Source organism: Sturnira hondurensis, unplaced genomic scaffold (genome assembly GCF_014824575.4).
Source record: "Sturnira hondurensis isolate 20B ecotype Veracruz unplaced genomic scaffold, ASM1482457v3 Scaffold0008897, whole genome shotgun sequence".
Taxonomy (NCBI): Eukaryota; Metazoa; Chordata; class Mammalia; order Chiroptera; family Phyllostomidae; genus Sturnira; species Sturnira hondurensis.
Window position 1 is genome coordinate 1,487,450 of NW_028081528.1, and position 15,362 is coordinate 1,502,811.

At 35.7% G+C, this 15,362-nt stretch overlaps 1 protein-coding gene across 1 annotated transcript in view; it reads right to left on the reverse strand.

The window, feature by feature from the left end:
• The window catches only part of MEOX2 (mesenchyme homeobox 2), a 66,808-nt gene that overhangs the window by 17,326 nt on the left and 34,120 nt on the right, over positions 1–15,362 (reverse strand). The window contains exon 2 of the mRNA XM_037056258.1: positions 989–1,161. Coding sequence (XP_036912153.1) covers positions 989–1,161 — 173 coding nt within the window. The remainder of the gene's footprint in view (positions 1–988; positions 1,162–15,362) is intronic.

Sequence of the window (15,362 nt, forward strand, 5' to 3'; positions counted from 1 at the left end):
CACAGTTGCCTATTTCTGGGCATTAGAATGTAAATGGAAGTGACATGGGTCATTTCCAGGTGAAAACATTTAAAGGTCAGTGCATGAACTTCCAAGTTTTCCTCTATACATTGAGATGCCAGAGAGTCAGACTGGGTCCAGTGAGTGATTATTTGGAAAACTGGACTCGTAAATATGGAGAGTAAGCAAATTATGAAGTTTTTTTGTTTTGTTATTGAGCTTGGGGGGGGGGGGTGATGTGTGACTGCAACAAAGCAAACCCAATGCTGAGCAATAGAGCAAACTCATGTGGAGTTGCCTACTTTCTATTATACCAAATAAGGAGATTTTGAAATACAAGCAAACAAAATGCCCCACCGTATGTCATCATTATATAAAAGAAATGGTAGTTTAAAACCAGAATGGGCGTGATCACAGAATAAAGAATGATTCCTTAAACTGGACCAATGTTGTTTTCTTCAAAACATTGCTATCTTATCCTTAACTTGGTTGGGCAAAAATTTCANTGGAAAACTGGACTTGTAAATATGGAGAGTAAGCAAATTATGAAGTTTTTTTGTTTTGTTATTGAGCTTGGGGGGGGGGGTGATGTGTGACTGCAACAAAGCAAACCCTATGCTGAGCAATAGAGCAAACTCATGTGGAGTTGCCTACTTTCTATTATACCAAATAAGGAGATTTTGAAATACAAGCAAACAAAATGCCCCACCGTATGTCATCATTATATAAAAGAAATGGTAGTTTAAAACCAGAATGGGCGTGATCACAGAATAAAGAATGATTCCTTAAACTGGACCAATGTTGTTTTCTTCAAAACATTGCTATCTTATCCTTAACTTGGTTGGGCAGAAATTTCAACATGAACTAGAACGTCTATCTTCCAAATGGTGTCTCAGAACCATAGATGTAGGTATTGCAAAAATCACTGGAGAAGATTTTTGGCCCAAAGCAATTCAAAATATCACATCACAACCACGTCTGACTTTACCTGTCTTTCAGTGAGATCCAGATTCACGGCTATCTCATATCGCCTCAGTCTGGTCAGATAATTATGATGGGCAAATTCTGCTTCAAGTTCTCTGATTTGCTCTTTGGTAAAAGCTGTCCTTTCCTTCCTGGGTTTGCTATTGACTTCTGACTTGTAATTGCCTTCCTGGGAGTCTGGGAAGAGGGAAAAAAAGCAAGAAAGAATTAGATTTAACTCATTCATTCAAACACATTCAATTATGTCATTCATACCAGAAATATCTATTGAGTAACTACTTTTTCAGGTATGTTGTTAGACATGGGGAAAATAGAGACCAAAAACAATAAGAATGATCTCACCCAATCAGGTTTAGTTTTCATGGCTTTTATTTTTTTAATATATCCTCAAGCGACTCACACGCTAATTGGGAAATGTCTAGTTTTTTCTTTTGAAATGTTAACAAAAAATTAATATGTGATTGTAATGATAAAAAACCAATACTTACCTAGAAAACAATTTTAGATGTAAAATTTTGCCTAATAATTTGTTTAACATACATAGTTGAGCTCTCAGTCTGGTTAAACAGAGTTATTCTAAAAAATAGTGGTGACTCAGTATGTGAACAGTAGAGCAATTCAAACAGCAAGTGAATCGTAAAAGTTGGTTCAAGATCAGACTAAGCACATGTAAGAGTATGTGTTTTTATTGGCCTTTTAATTTCAATTTAAGTTCAGTCTTAATCAGGATAATAGCAATGCTCCTTTTTATTTCATGTAATACTTAGTGTCCAACATAGAATATATAATTAAATTGTGTTCATATATTTAAATATGAGCAAAGAGTTATAATTTTTATCATGCATGAGATAAACATAAGATGCACAACACCAAAAACCAGTTATCTAAACTGGTAAAATGTAAAATGCCATGTACAAGTGATAAATGCCATGTACAAGTGATGCCACATTGTAAAATGCCATGTACAAGTGATAATTTAGAGCATATCATTCCATCTGTATTCCTATAGGTTCAAGACATCATTTACATACAGCCTTTAATTTATCCACATAATATCCCTGAGATGTGGGTTAGAAGACCTTCTCAATATACAGAAGAACAGAATGTGTGTCTATCATGGAAAACATTTCCATGTAAAACAAGTAGTAGCTAATCATATCAGCTCTAGTACTTCATGTCAAATTTATCCTCAGTAAAATGTCAACACAATCAAAATGAAGGCATATTTGGGCTTTCCTGAAAATTCCTTCAGTTGTCTAGTTATGTGGGAGCATGTACATACAAAGAGTGACGTTTTTATTGGGTGGGAGTACTCTTCTGAGTCCAAATGAGAGAAGTGATATAGGAAAAATGATGGTTAATCAAAGGTTCCAGAGTCTGACATTTTAATTTCTTTTTAATTGCCAAATGTAATAAATGGTGTGGCTTTCTGAAGGATCTTGTCAGGCAACATTTGTTTTTTCATCCAATGATGCTCAAATACACTGATGCAAAAAAAAAAGATATTTTTAGTGTGTTTTTTTTCCTCTTGCTGTCTGGCCTGGGGGAAGTCTAACTGAAGTCAAGAGAACCCTGCATAATACATATCCACTAGACAAGGCCCTCTAATGTAAATAATTTTGTTTTGACTCTTACCAGAATCTAACTGGCCATATGTGCAGTTTTCTAGGTCTAGTAGCAGCAGCAGCAATAGGTTTGCGTCAAAATTTTGGCACACTGGCCGTTCGTTACTTTGCCTCTGAGGGAAACAGAGTATGTTTCACTGGCTGGTGTGCTGGCACCATCAGAAATTTTTCAGAATTCATGGACCACAATGTTGGGCTTGTCACTGGCTCCCCACCTGAGCTGGGCAGGCAAGGCTTTATGCAGAGGAAAGAGTGGTTTGTGACATGTCACACACAGGCCCCGCTGCATCTTGTGGTAAGTCACTGGGCCCGGGTGAGTTACGTAATAAATGATGTGTGAGCACTCACGTAGGCCGTGTTTACTTACCAACGGACCCAGTGCCGACTTACGGAGCCTTAAGTGCAACCTTCAGTCCAACACCCATTTCTTTTAGCTACAGATCTGCCAGTCTCCATGTCTTTCAGCGGGTTTAGCTATTCTGGAATTGTGTGAGCAAAACTTCCCAACGATTAAATTTTTTTTTTTAAGTTTAACTTTTCCACACTGGCTATTCTGGCAGATTGCAAACTTAGTCAGAGCCTAGAATACTCAGATAAGTCCCTCTCACAAGGAGCCATGTTCTCACGTGAATCAAAAGTATTTTTTGCCAATTTGGAGCCATGCTCAGTCTGAAATCTGTGGCTGATTATTCTTTAGGTGGGGACAATGCTCTTTTCCCTTCAGTACTGTAACTCTGGAAACGAACAGTAAGGCCAGAGCATTTTTTCTCATGAACAATTCAATGTGAATGATTCATAGTTAACATATTCCCTTACATAAGCATGAATGAACAAATTCACATTGAGAAAACCTTATTAACTTATATTTATTTTTGAAGCCGACTTCCTTTAACTTTTATGGCACTCGAAAGTACTTCAAAAATACCACAAACACATAAAACACACACCCATACACAAACAAACACAAATACACAGAACTTGGGCCGATGCTTGGAAGAATGGTCTCCTGTAATGGATTTCTGCACATTCCCATTGTAACTCGTAATATACAACGGGAGGTTTATACATCCAGTGACGGAATTTAAACAAAAGTCTGGCTATAATTCAACTTTTAAATCCAAAAGCAACTTACTGACTGCTTGAATTCCAAACCAAAGTAGCTTGTGAGCTTAAATCCACTGGCTAACATGTTGTAAATTGTGCACACTGGCACTTACATAAGGACAAATGGAATACGTACCTAGTAATTAACGTGACAAAGAGTGGGGTGTGCTTCTTAACTTCATTACTTGAGAAAAAGTCCCTGTAGCTGAGGTTGCATCAGTATTAATTAATTCCATGGATACTTTTATCTTTGTAATTGTGATTCTGCTGTGGTTTTCAACTATGACACTTCTGCTTTTTCTTTCCCATGAAAAGCTTCTCCCTTGGGATTGTACTTCTGGACTTATATTTCCTATAATCTTAAATTTAAAAAATCCTCTGACTTTTTTCTACATTTTTCAAAACGCATCGTTTGCTGACCCCGAGGCCTCTACTGCTATCACCAACTAGCTTTTCTAGGGTGGAAAATGGGTGGAATCCTTGGAAGAGGATTTGGGCAAATTGCACATCAGCTTCCATCTGTTTCCCAGCTGTTTCAACGGAGGTAAAACTCCCTCCGTTTTCTTCAACCTCCCATATCCTCTGCTGAATGGTAGGTGTTGAGGGTGGGGAGGGGGGGAGTCTGGAAACTGCCTTCCTTTCTTCCCTACGACCACAAACAAAACGTTGCCGTCTGAACAGTATATCCCACTGTAAAATATTACAATTGTTGTTCCTCATTTCAGATACTTTAATGCACATGTGGGTGCACCGGCCCACTCAGAGGAAATGTTGACTTATGTATTCAGGTATAGTTGGCAGTCACAGTTCCCTAACCTTTTGCTCCCTGAGACTATGCTAATGGAAGAAGTCTGCAATACTTCCGTGGAGGATAAAAATTGCCCTCCAAGGATCAGTTCTGTCTAGCATTTAGAACTTCTCCACATGTGACTTTTCATTTCCCCTAGTGCAAAAGGATGCCAAAAGATAATAATGTTTTATTGAAGACAACTAATGTGAGGGCTTGGACTATTCACTAGTGGCACAGAATGCTTTTTCACAAAGGAGGAATATTAAAGTATAATTGAGTATATTTTTGGCCACCCTGGGTAAACTTATTAACTTGTTTAAATGAAGAACATAATTTACTTCTGTCTGTAACATATCAAAATGTAAAAAAAATGTCTCTCTCACTTAGACTAAAATGAATACTCTTTCACATTCCTGAAGAAAGAATGAAAACTAAACAGTCTATTTTAGTCTTTTACAACTTCTTGTATCAACGTTTTGTAAGCTATCCAAAATGACAGATATTCTGTTCTTATTAACAAAGCTGAACAAATAGTAGGTGTAGAAGCTACTGGTGGTGACTATCACAGGAAGGCAGGAGAGGGTTAAGGGCATGAATGGCGACAGGAGGAGACGTGACTTGGGGTGGTGAACACACAGCACACTAGACAGATGATGTGCTGTGGAACGGTAGACTTGAAACATATTTAATTTTATTAACCAGCGTCACCCCAATAAAGTCAATGAAAAATAAGCTAATGATTATTTTTACATAGATATAAGGATTGTGGGTAGAGGAAGGAAAATTTATAGAATAATTTACTGATGCTAGTAATTTTCACATTTAAAAGGGGAAATTGCCTTCCTTTTGGGAAATTTATCCAACTTGCTACCCAAGCCTCCTAATAAGTGGGCATTTCAGCTTCTCCAGATTATTTTTCAGAGTCAACAATTTTCCCAAGGAGTTCTTAAATTCTCTCAGACCCATCCACTCTCCAGATTTCAGAACCACTGCCACAGTGAGCTACTATTACTAATGAATGAGTCTACTGTACACTGAGGTGTGTAAGGAAAAAGAAATAGGATTGGAAACCACTATGCTAATTCTAGAAAAGAAATTAGCACTGAAAACATCCACTAGTTCCTGTACTTTTGGTATGAAAAAAAGTACAGTTATGAGAATAGTTTCTCTACTAAAGCAACCCAAATTTCAAAGACATAAAAAGAAATGCCCACCTTTTGTATTCAGCATGCAAAAATCATTCAAGGGCTGGACCAGTGACTGTCAGTTGGTGGATATAGTTTTTCACCATCCAGCCTCCCTAGTCACTGCCTCCTTGATGATCATGGGTTATCTGCCATGTTCCCAGGGGTGAAATAATTCAGATAAACCCCAATTTAGTACAATCAATTATATATTCATTTTTGTTATATTTGTGTAGCCAATTGCATGTTTTGAGCAAATAATTTATAGAGAATTTTTTATTTCTGTTAAAACCATTGAGCCCTGGCTGGTGTAGCTCAGTGGACTGAGCACAGGCCTGCGAACTACACGATCGCGGTTCGATTCTCAGTCAGGGCACATGCCTGGGTTACACGCCAGGTCCTAGCCTGGGATCCACAAGAGGCAACCATAAATTGACATTTCTCTCCCTCTCTCCTTCCCTTCCCCTCAAAAGATAAATAAATAAAATCTTTAAAAAAATAGTAGAAATAAAATAAAATGTGAATTGTGTATAACTAAAAAACATATATCACAGAATAGTTACTATTATGTAGTAGTAAATTTTAGTTTATAGATTTAACTTTTTCCTAGAACATTTCAGTTATTTTTATTCAATTAATTCTTAAAGTGAGATTAATCGAATTTAGTGTACAAGACTGCATCAGTATTTAGCAATAGCTAGTTATGTAAGCGAATATTACAATTGCTGACTCATTACACACTATGCTATACAAAGGAATGCTATAAAAGGAAAGAGTATGGAGACTTGAGATACTTTATAAATTCTATCTGTAAGTTGGAGAGAGAGAGGAAGAGAACTGATAATAGCACAGGATTGGTCTTAAATTGGTACCAATTTAATAACCTAGTGTTAATATGGATATGAATAATTTTAAAACACATACCTCAGAATGTATGTAAACAGAAAATATTGTAGCCTCTAAAGTCGTCTACACCTTATATCTAGGTATTTCCTCGGAATAAGTAAGGGCCCAGTCCTGGCCTTGCACTGCACTCCTGGGACCAGCTGGCAAATGTGCTGAAGTTTCTCTCTCTTTCTTCTGTAATTCTGAGATGATTGCAATTGTAAAATTCTGGTCGATTTAAAATAAGTATCTATCGATAGCTAATTTTAATTCCCTACATTTTTTGTGTTCATCGATATAAGAATGTAATTTTACCTTACAGCCTCTTTTTAGTGGAGGCCCTTTGTTTTGAAATAATGAGACTTTAAAAGTTAATTCTGCTTTCATTTCATCACCTTGCCTTTTTTTATTATGTATTTACTGTGTAGTTCTTTCGCATCTTAAGAAGATGCTAACTTACCGGTTCTTCCTTTATGACATAGATACAAAGTGAACTATACAAAGAACAAATTATAATAAAATTAGTATCATGATTAAAGTTGTAAAACACCAAATACATCTAATAAAAATAGTATTTCTGTGAAAAACATAAACCCCAAAGACACATGAAATGGAAATACGATGCCACTTAATTGAATAAAATTTAGCATAGATTTAGTTATAACTATCAAATTCAAGTATTTACTGCAAACACAAAAAAACACAGTACATGTCTTATGTGTAGATATAAACTTCTTCAATCTTGTAACACAGTCTAGGCTTAGAAATTGATTACAAATGCTCAGAAGTGACTTCACACCTCTTACACTATATCCCAGAGGGAAAAGGTAAACTACAAAAATATCGTGGCCATCTGTCCATCAAAACAAAGCACCCATAGATGCTTGGGTAGTGCCTGAAGCAAAGGACCTCATGAAGATGGCCATTCGCACCTCCGACGGCACTAGGAACCCCGAGAGAAGAGCTTTTGACATACAGCATCCCATTACCTCTTCCTGATCACACATTAGCCTAAGCATGCACCCCTCCTCAGAGATCCCATCCAGCGGTCTTTGTCCCTTTTTTAAAATGCTTACCATATTCTGCCACTATATGGAGCCTTTATTTCCTCCACTAAAGTATGTATTTGACACCAACTACAATTCTCATTTATTCAGTAACTGAAGGAAAATAAAGATAAAAATAGCATGCGCATTTACATTTTAATCCATGCAGAAGCAATAGACAGGGCTCAATGTAAACCTCCACATGTACCCCTCCATTCACCTCCTATTTAGTTCTTATGTCAGCAAATACATGGTCTGGCATTCTATGGTATGAGTGTATCCTTGAGAGCATGAGGAGGAAAAACTTTTTTTCAGAAATTAGGAGCAACAGGTAACTAACTTGGCGGTGGCTAGAAGAACTGTGACATTTCCAATTTACAGCTGTCAACAGGACAGAAAGGACTGAGACCTCTATGACATCAGACAACAGCACACAGCTTTTGCAGTGAGTGAAGTGCCAGAAAATTCAGGCCCATTTCTGCCAGCAGCTTGGTAAATCCCTTGGACATGTAACAGGACAGCTTCCACAAAGTTTTCCTTTATATTCTGGAAGACAAGTACACGTCTCCTAAGAGTGTGAGAGCTTGCGTTTATGCCACGGTTCGGAGCCTTTTTTGGCAAGTCACCATAGTGACTTTAGTATATTTTTATAGCAGTAGAACTCATAAATTATTACGCTCGTTATTTATCTTCATTTCTGCTTTACTTCTCTGGATTCTAGACTCTAAGTAGTTTAATATTAAGAAATGTGCCTTATTCATTTTCATATCCCCAATACTAAGCAGTTAATTCTGAATTTCTGCTAGATCCTTGGTGTTCATTCTCTGCTATTTGATTATGATTGCAGTGACAACCTGATGGGGCTTTGTTCTAAGAATTTAAACAAACTTCAGCATAAAAAAGAAAACATAAGAAAATATTGCTTTATATTAACTTTTGAAAGCACTCTTATACATCTTTCATATAAGTAGTGGCAAGTACAAGCAGGTAATATTATCTCCATTGTATATCTATAATAATACCTTTAAACATTCAGATAGAAAAGTACTAAATGAGTGTCTTCATTATTAGAAAATATAATCCAAGGATTCAAAGTTATGCCAAGTGAAGGAACAGACTGCACATAGATCATAATTCCCACCCTCAGCAACACTGACGCTTTGCATTGGATAATTTTGATGCATTTATGTTCAGTGAAATATGAACATACTGGAGATGAATGGGTGGTGACAGCTGTCTTGGGCACTGTAGGATGTTAAACAGCGTCCCTGGCTTCTAGTCTCTAGATGCCTGCAGCTGCCCCATCACACTTTAGTGCTGTCAGATACTATCCAAGACTCCAAGTTCAATTTAAGATCCACATAAACAATGAATAATATTTTAGCATAAGTATATCCCAAATTCTGCATGGGAAATACCTATATTAAAAATATTGATCTTTGATCAGAAATTCACATTTAACTATCATCTATATTTATATTGGTTAATCTGGCAACCCTGCCCGAGTTGTGACACTCAAAATAGTCTCCAGCCGTTGCCAATATCCCTGAAGGGGAAAAATTACTCCCAGTTGAGAGCCAGCGAACACATAGAACATTTGAGACAAGACGTCAGTAACTCCAAGTTATACAACTCTCTGTAGGAATGGCCACAGAAGTTAGTGTGAATTTATCGTGTGTAGGTAACTCCACCTTTATGCTACAGCTTGCCTTATCTCCTCCAAGCCAATGACTAGATTGTCTGCATATTAAAATTGCTCAGGAAGTGTTTTTGTCAATGCTAACTATAGTTCTACAATATATCAAAGCACATAAGAGCTAGGAAGAATTATTTTATTAAATAAAAATTTCAGAGGCATGGGTTTTATAACTTGAACAGTTTCTTGCAATTTATTTCTACCAGCTCTATTTATGGATGAGAAAAGCGATACTGGGTGAAGTGCTCGCCATAGGTCACATCCTGTCATGCAGTATTTCTATCCCTCAAGCATCGTTCAGTGATGGAAATAGGCATACGTACATTTTCCGAACTCCCCAAATACCCTTACCCATTGCATGGCCTCTGCACAAAAACAAGAGTTTGAGAAACAGCCTCATTTAATTATGATACTAAGTACTGCTATGAAAGCTAAACTACACAGAGTCTTTATCACCTGGGGTGCACAGATGTTCAGAGCATGATCTCTGCCACTTACCTATTTATTAAACCATGAATCTATTTTTTCCTCATCTTTAACACAGACTTAAAGTGGAGAGCATTAAATTAAGTTAAGTAAATCCTTTAGTACAGTACCTGCATTTTGTGAGCAGTCAATAACCAGTTATAAGTTCTAGCCGTTATTTGGGAAGGATGATGGTAAGGGCTTTAGTGATTGAGAATGACAGATATGATAAACAGGAACCCGTAGACACAGAAACAGTCTGGAGGCTACCAGAGAAAAGCAGAGTGGGAAGTAGTGAAGGGTAAAGGGGGTCAAATATATGGTCAGGGAAGGAGATCTGACTTTGGGTGGTGGACACACAGTGTAGCATATAGACTATGTATCAGAGAATTAAACACCAGAAACCTATATAATCTTATTAACCTATGTTACACAAATAAATTTCATTAAAAATGCTTCTTAACTGTAAATATGTACAACTGGGGGCATAAAGAGTTTCAGATTTTTTATCTGAAGGTTTTAAGTGGTTTAATAATTTCCTGTGATATATTTTAAAAGTAATGTATACATAGATGATAAAATATGCTGAAACTGCAAAAAATAAAAATGATAGATTTTACAGTCCAGGAGTTAGAAAGTTTTTTTTTTCAAGTATAGGAAAATTTTTTTCTGAAAACAGAACTTAACCTAAAACCTAGGAAGTTGAAAACTTACACAGTAACTAGCAGACTTCTATTTTATATTCAAAATGGATGGATTTTTTTGGCTAGTCTATAAATGAAGCTGAAGGTTTAATTATGATTTTCCAATGAAACTGTGGAGGTGACACTTTACAAGGCCCAGTGGGATCGATATATGAATTTTTGTTTCCTCTGAAAGTTTTACTGGGAAATTTGATGAAACTTAAGCAAGCCCAGCATAGCAAGAAGCTGGAGTCAGATAGTGTGCTTTCGCGTGGGTTTCTTTTCCTTTAAAGAATTTTCGGGGCCAGATCTATAAATTTAGGTAGAATAGGAGTCACATTCTCTTTGCATGTTACAGTGTACAAAATGTTTTTACTAACACTGTTACATGGGTTAAAAAATCAGATCAGAAGTATTTACTAAACAATAATTATAAACCCACTGTCATACAAACTGATCTTACATGTTTCCTTAGAAATATCGTCTAACTTCTAACTTGCTTCACATAAAGGCTTTGAGAGGAAAGTCACTTAGGTATTTTTTAACCTTAGAAACTAATCATCTCGGAAGATTATGAATTGATTTCCTTTTAATTTCACAGTGTAAAAGACAAATTATTAAATAGTAAATAAAAGTAACACAATATAAAGAATTGAAAAACCCCAACCAGGTCGGGGTTCTGCCCCAGGCATCAAGTGGCATTAGTTAATGAATTTCCCTTTTGGATGCTGCTGGTGGCAGTAAATGCTCTGTGTTCTAGTCTTCTCTACTGCAGCTGCCCTGACAAGAGGGAACACAGTCCTTCTGCCCCGGCAAGAAGGTGACTTATGTGCATTGAAGTCAATTTGTTACTGTTTTTGTAAAGGGAATCCCCTAATTATAAGTCTAGGAATTTACCACTTGTACTTATGGAACACTATGTAATACTTTCCACAAACAGATTTTTTCATTCACATGGACTAAATAAAATTTGCTTTCTAAGCAAATACATAAATAAATAAATAAAATCAGTGCTCTGTGATTAAATCACACTTGTTTTGTCATTCAAAATTTTTCCTAAGTAATGAAGAATAAATCTGATATAAAGATGTTGAACACAATAACATGAAAAATGACAGAGAAGTTGCTGATGGATCTCCAAATTTATGTCATATTATCCTCCTTCTCCTTATCACTATAATTACCAATTTTGAGTTGGGAAAATCTTCAATAAAATTTACTCAAAAAACATCTGAAATATAAGATCTGAGTAAGGGGACAAAATGATAATTAAAAAGAATTTTTGGTAGTGAAATGTTAAGAACTGCTGGCCCATGCAGTAAAGAACACACAGGTATAGGTGGTTGATTACAAAGCCCGGTAAAGCCAAAATGGTTGCAGTGGTCTAGAGGACTAAGAACAGGAGAGGAAAGGTGAGGCCTCCATTTAGTTTATACATATCATTCTGAGAGATGAAGCAAGAAGTTGAGCTCAAAGAGACAGATTCTGAAGTTCCACTTGAATGAAGGGAAGGATGAATGATCACTGAATCCAAGATCTGCCTGCTTGTGGAGAAAGGGGTATTGGGAACTGAGAATCTTGGTGAACCATTAGGCTTAAATAGTAAAGTGTCATTTGCATGCCAATTTATGCTAGTATGCATCTTTGAACCAAGTATCTATACCCTACACTCTATATTGAGAGCATGGTGTGTTACATATACACATGAGTAGCTTGTTGTGTAATGTGCTATGAAAAGGGGTAATATAAGACAATATCTATCCTAAAGTAGTTTACAATTAAGTTGGAGATAGAAGCTGCTTGAGATAAATTCACAATTAATTATAGTCATTTTGGATATAACATCATGGCAGTTCATTAAAATTTGATGTTTTAGGATGCATAGTCTGTGTCTTTGTTTGAGTACTTTATGAGAAATGCCTGAATTATATTGCTATTACTCCATTTGATGAAAGGAGGCAAGTATAGGAAGATGGTGCCCTGGCTGGTGTAGCTCAGTGGATTGAGCACAGGCCTGTGAAGCAAAGGGTCGCCAGTTCGATTCCCAGTCAGGGCACATGCCTAGGTTGCAGGCCAGGTCCCCAGTAGGGGACACATGAGAGGCAACCACACACTGATGTTTCTCTCCCACTCTTTCTCCTTCCTGTCCCCTCTCTCTAAAAATAAATAAATAAAATATTTAAAAAAAGAAAGATGGTAATGTATATTTGCATATATAACAGACCCTAACCATCTAGTCATGAACCCTTCCTTTAATCCCACTTACAGTATAAAACATTCTGTATAAAGCCATAAGAATTACTAACTATATAAGGAGCTACGAAAACACTTTTGAAAATCTGAAATGCAATTACGTGTGTTTGACAGAGAAACACAGAACTTAAATGCATTATTATCTATGCATTTGTAATATTTTAGGGTTGATTTGAATGTGACACTAAAAAAATTACAGTAAGAAAATAATTTTCATTGAACAAAAATATAATTGAAAATAAAAAATACCATTAACTTTACATTAGTTTACATTATTATATTACATCAGAAATATGTACATTAAGGTGGAAATATCTTCATCTACTTTTATTTAATCTTAATTGTATTTTTTCCATTTTGATTTAGTCCCCTCATACCTCCTCTCTCTAGTAATCACCACACTGTTGCCCATGTGCATAAGTCCTCTTTCCTTTTGGCTCAGTCCCCTACCCTCTAACTTCCCCGCCCCTATTAGCTGTCATCTGCGCTCCATCTATAAGTCTGTCTCTGTTTTGCTTGTTATTTGTTAGATTCCATCCATGTCTGAGTGAAATCATATGCTATTTGCCTTTCTCTGACTGGCTTATTTCACTTAGCATAATGTTACACCTATTTCTAATCTCTACCAAGATAGAATATGAATGGTGTAGAGTTGAGTTGATAAGAAAGTAAAGCTTTCTAGGTCTTGCAGAAATTCATGGGTTATAATTTTGCATCAAATTGAGGCATTTCATCAAAATCACAATTTAATAATTTTTTCATGTGTCATAGGTCCCAGCGTATAGCCTTTAAAAGGTTTCAAACGATTTTGAGGCACAGAGAATAAATAGCATTAAGTGTTCTATCACAATGTGGAGGAAAAGGGACTTCAGTATCAAAAATCCTGCTGTACCTCACACCTCTGGGTCAGCACCTGTGTTGCACAAAAGACATGCACAATTTATTCCTCAAATATAATGTTCTGAGCAAAACTTTGTGAGTACAAATCCTTACGTTGCAATAATTTTTAATCAGTGGGAAAAATATTTTGATCAACAGAATTGCGGTTATTTTAAAGCTGTATATTTTTACAGCTTTACATACTGTTTACGTCTTTTACATATTTTGACAGGAAGAACTTATGGAAATTCAAATCAGGAGATTTGAAGCCGGCCAACCTAAGTTGGAAATGCACTGTGGCTACTTACTGTGTGGTCTTTTGAAATTCAGATGCCCCATTTACAGAATCTACACATGATTGTTGTAAAGAGGAAAATTCTGGAATTTCAAGGTCTATATCTAAAATGTAGTACCAAGTCAATAGTATATACCTATTTTTAATCATGTTCATTATTAAAATGTATTATCAGTAAGATTTATTTGACTAAAACGTTTACTAAATCACGTTTGCTTGCATTTTAATTTTATTTGAATCATTAACTGCCATTTCACATGTAGCATTTAGTGAAATACATCTTGATATATTTTTTAAATAAAATTTATTTTAGAAAGGAGGTGATTATATTTTCTAGCTCTTTTTACCAATACACATTTTAAAAGACCCAGCTGTGCTCATAATTTCTTTGGCTAATCAACAAGGTTTAATTATGTTCCCTTTAAAAAATTATATGGGTTTTTCAAGTCTGTATGATTTTATTTCTTTCATATTTCCTTTTATAACTTTGCTACTAAAAAGTGGAATCAAAATTAAAGCATACATTTCTCTTTCTGGTTGTAATTAAACAGAATGACAAAATAAAAAGTGTATGTATGTGAGTGTGTGAGTATTTAATTGTTTATACTCTAAACATTTAATATATTTTATTTAATCATCATTGTTCATATATGTATTGAGTCAAATTAATGCAAAATTTTGGTACACATATAAAGCATTTCTAGATTTCAAAATTTTCCACCAATTATGCAATATTTTAATTCTCTTTATGAGTGGTTTAGAGTAAAATTATACCCAGTTATGAACTCATAGGAGGGGAGAAATGTTATGGTTTGTAGAATTTGTCACTTTCTGTGATGTAAATGTTCTTACCATAGTGAGTCTTAAGTCACTATGTTAAGTTAAAATCAACTGGCTCTTGAACTGACTGAAAATTTAAAAACTGGCTCCCTAGATCCCCTCCGAACTGGCCCCAGCACACCACTGTGCACCCTGCTATTTCACAAAGTAAATTCTGGTATTCAGAAACTATCATAAATCACAGATAACAATCTCTACAGTGAAAACCTGCCGAAAAGGAAAGATTAGGCTAAAAGAGTATGACAAGTTACTTTGTGAATGACCTTAATGACTAGATAACGGTTTGCAAAGCAGCATTCCAAAGTGTATCTACAGAACTAACAACATTTTTCTTAACTCGTTGATAGCCCTTCCTGCTGTGTTGCTCTAACAATCAGTTCTCTAAGATGGAGAGTTGTTATAAATAAGTTTAAAGGTTTTTTAAATGCATGGAATACATACTAAGCTACCATTGCTAATCATAGAGTATTAGGGTATCCACCAATGATTTGTCTCATCTCAATTTTTTGTTTAAATAAGAGCTGCATGAAACCTACAACATAGAATAAAATATGTCAAGGAAAAGAACCACCCTTCAGTATGCAAATATTGAAAACTAAAAGTATAAAATGGTCTCATTCCAGCGGAAACAAA